Here is a 3,854-nt window from a genome sequence, read left to right as displayed (position 1 = left end):
CTTTTAAAGGTGCAGGACCTTACAATAAGAACAGACTTTCTAGCCCACATGCAAGCACTTGCAATTTCTCTGGCCATCCTGCATTGCTACCTGGAGTTACTTAAGGCTGTCTTCCTGTGGCAAGCCCAGGTTCTGAATAGTCCTGAACAGTTTATTTTTGTACAATGTTAATGTTCCTGCTGGTGAATATAGCTTTCAACTCTAAGAAGTCAGTGGGAAGGCAATAGTATGTCCAAACTTCAGTGTGGCCCCCAGTAGCCTCTACAGTATCTCCAGTTTCTCTCCTGTCTTGTTATACCCCTTGGTTCCCACTGCCTCTCCAAACTATTAAGGGCCAACCTTTGTCTCCCATTTTAGATGAAACTGTCATCTAGGTCTAAAACACCAGATAATTCTCTACTTAAACTGCAAGGACTCCCTTTCCTCTTCCTTCTGGTAAATAGCTTAGGGATTTAAATCCATAGAGAACACCCAGCCTTGATTCTTCCCTCTATAGCTATCCACTATTAAAATATCACTTTTTTGCCTGCGATCTTGAGTCCTTTGGTTCCTCAGAAACTTGTTTTCTTAGCTCTGCTCCTTCTTCAGCCAGCTGTCATCCTACATCAAAGGATGCTCCACTGAAATAAAGATTTTAGCCAGCTTTTTACTTCCTCCTAACCTGCAACAGGATGAGGGTTGATTGTAAAAGATCTTGTTAAAATAAAAACCACCCCACTGCTGCTGCTTATTCTTCAGCTACACTTGATCTGAACCTTCAAGAGGATTAAAGAATGTTTCCAATACAGCCAAAGTGTTGCCACCCATCCCTGATATCAGTTATGGCACTGTAGTATCTTTTTACCAGTATCAGTGGCCCTCCATTTTGGAGGATGAAGCAGTTGTGTAGGCCATCTGGAATAAACTTCTGAACAAAACATAACTTTCCCCTTCAATTTCTCCCTAGAACATTGCTTCTGTTTTGCCTTTTGACTGCTTCAAGAATTTCTGAGACATGGCAGAGGTTTCGTATTAGACATGGAGACCCACCAATTTTTGGACGTTGTGAAACCAGCAACAAAAAATTATCCGTTGATTCAGAGAACCAATCAAAACTTTCATGTTAGGTTGAACTTTCCTGTGAAAGAAATATGCCTAAGAATGAAAACTATTTTAAGGGGCTATGGTGGTACCCTGTGATTTGAAGAGGCAGTTGTCTAGCTTTAACCACTTAATATCAGTTTCAGCTCTTAAAATAAATAGTACTCCTAACTGACAACCTTTTGAGAACTAGCAGAGAAATGAGTCATTGAAAGAGGTATAACGCTGAAGTGTGAACTTAGAAGCTGCTTACAATGCTTTAAATTACATACAGACATAAGCAGTTTCATATGGGGAATACTTCTGGCCAAATAATTGGATCTTTTATTTGAGGAGTAAAAAATATTTGGATAAGAATTTTTGTTTTATCCTAGAATAAAAGGAAGGAAATGTTGGAGAAAATGAAGGACATAATTACTATGTCTCCAGTCCTCTTTAGGCTAGACAAGGATAGGGCAACCTTTTGCCACTGTATGCCACTGTTTACAACCCAGTCCCTACTGTAGGCCACAGATCTCCACACCCATCTGGAATTAGAAGATGCTGTGGAAGAAATACAGAACAAGGCAAGTTGTAGGTGTCTGTGGATGCAACTTTGCTCCCACAGGAACTGTGGAACAAAATTACAACATCTATTAACAGAACTTTAAAGAGCCTTGCCCTGCAACTCCTGTAAGGCACTTTTAAGTATGGGATCACAGTAAGTCCCAGGACAAGGTGGGAACAGCAGAGCAAGGCATTCAAGGGTCCCAGCAAGCTTCCAGGCTTGCCATGACCAGGCACTTTAAAAAGCACGATTGCAAGGTTCCCTTTAAAATAATGGTGTGATTAGGATCAATCCACATCCCAAAAAATCGTGGTGTGGCATGATGCACAGCTGTTGGAATTGGATCCCATCACACAATTATTTTAACGTCTAACAGGGCTTACTATGAAAGACTAATGCTACAAGGAGAGTTTCAATAGTCACAACTAATATTATTAGCAAAAAGGAACCTCAGGAAATCATCTAGTCCAACCCCCTACTCAAGGCAGTATCACCCCTTTAAACCACCTCTGCCAGGGGTTTGTCTGTCTAAGCACTTAAATATCCATCATTGGAACTTTTTCACAACTTCTTTAATAATCTGTTCCAATGTTTAACTGTTCTTACAGTTGCAAAGTTCTTCCTTCCATGTAATACAAACTCCCCTTTTCCAATTTTAATCTATTGCTATTGTCCTGTTTCTTATGGACACAGAATAATTGATGCCATCTTTACAACACCATTTTTGGCAACTGAACTTACCAAATCCCCATTTTTTTTTCTTCTACAGACTTAACAGACCAGTTTTTCCGATCTTTTCTTGTAAGTCATTTTTTCTAGACTTCTAATAATTCCTATTGGCTTCTGCTGAAAACTTCCCAATGTCCCAATATATCTATCTCTGTCTTGAAAATAGTGCCCAAAACCGGACGTCGTATTTCTGGGAAGGCCTCACCAGTGCTGAATAAATAATCATTTCCTTTGACTTGCATGTGATGCTCCTGTTAATACATCCTAGGATGCTATTGGCCTTTTCTTTTTTCTTTATTTTTAACAACAGAGAGGATAAAGGTTTTGATTTTTTTGCCTTTATTGAAAGAGAAAGGGTCATTGTCCTGAAACCCAAACAGCTTAATCAAAAAAATAAATTCCATATACATACTGATACTAGATATTTGTTTTTTCCTGTCTTTAAAAAACAGTTTGTGGATCTTAACTGAAAAAGTTCTTTTTTACACAACTTTTGCACTAGCTCTCAGAAAATGTTTCAGCTTAGAAATCTGCAGATGCTTCCTTGTGTCTCTTCACACCAGCAGGCAGTAATATAGTCTCTTGACCATCCTTTGAAGTCAGAGGGGTTGGTATTTGAAGACAGTGCTGCAGTCTTTGGTGACAGTTCCTCAGCTCATGGGCTGCCTTCCTATTCTCAGTGTTATCCTCTCACTTATATGCTGCTCCATATACTGAACAGCAGAGTTGGAGTGCACAGGAGACATGCATGTCTGTAAGTAACAGAGTAGAAAAAATAAAACTGCACCAGAAAGTTTGTTTTTTAACAAAATTAATGATCGCGAATAGTTCAGACTTGTTTTCCTTTTAAATCCAGAAGCTATGATTGTAATACAGTTATTTATGATGCAGGTTGTTCCTAGATGTCCCAGATGTCCACCTGATGAACCACTTGCTATTATGAAGCCAGAAATAGTATTCTTTGGAGAGAACTTACCAGAGCAGTTCCACAGGGCCATGAAGTATGACAAAGATGAAGTAGATCTCCTTATTGTAATTGGGTCTTCACTAAAAGTAAGACCAGTAGCATTGATTCCAAGTAAGTGTCTATTGAAGATGCTTGATTTCTTTTGTTGGGGGTAACGGGAAAAAAAAACTCACTGTTTTAAAAATCTTAGGTAATACTTATCAGAGTTTTTGTTGCACAGAATCCCAAAATTTGCTAAAAGAGCTTCCTAGGTTCTGGTTCAGTGCAGAAATTGGACTGAAATCCCTTTTTCCCCCTGTTAAGTTGTGGGGGGGGTGGGAGGGGGGGGAAGTTTGCAAAAGGTTGCTGGTACAAATCTGAAATGTAAGAAGGACAAAATAGTATAGTTGAATCTATAGTAAGTATTTCTTAAAATAAAAAATGCATCACGTTTCTAAATAGTGAAAATATAATCTAAATCTAATACACCGGCAGGCAGGGACCGCATCCAGGCAGACCTGGATAGGTTAGAGAAGTGGGCGGATCCGAACA

At 39.2% G+C, this 3,854-nt stretch overlaps 1 protein-coding gene across 1 annotated transcript in view; it reads left to right on the top strand.

The window, feature by feature from the left end:
• Window positions 1-3,854, top strand: part of SIRT1 (sirtuin 1) — a 50,812-nt gene that overhangs the window by 30,277 nt on the left and 16,681 nt on the right. The window contains exon 7 of the mRNA XM_019507879.1: window positions 3,248-3,434. Within this exon, the coding sequence (XP_019363424.1) occupies window positions 3,248-3,434 (187 nt within the window). The remainder of the gene's footprint in view (window positions 1-3,247; window positions 3,435-3,854) is intronic.

The sequence above is a fragment of the Gavialis gangeticus genome, unplaced genomic scaffold (assembly GCF_001723915.1).
Source record: "Gavialis gangeticus isolate Ggan-Ray unplaced genomic scaffold, GavGan_comp1, whole genome shotgun sequence".
Taxonomy (NCBI): Eukaryota; Metazoa; Chordata; order Crocodylia; family Gavialidae; genus Gavialis; species Gavialis gangeticus.
Note: the sequence above shows the minus strand (reverse complement) of the source record. Positions and strands in the feature narration are given on the sequence as shown.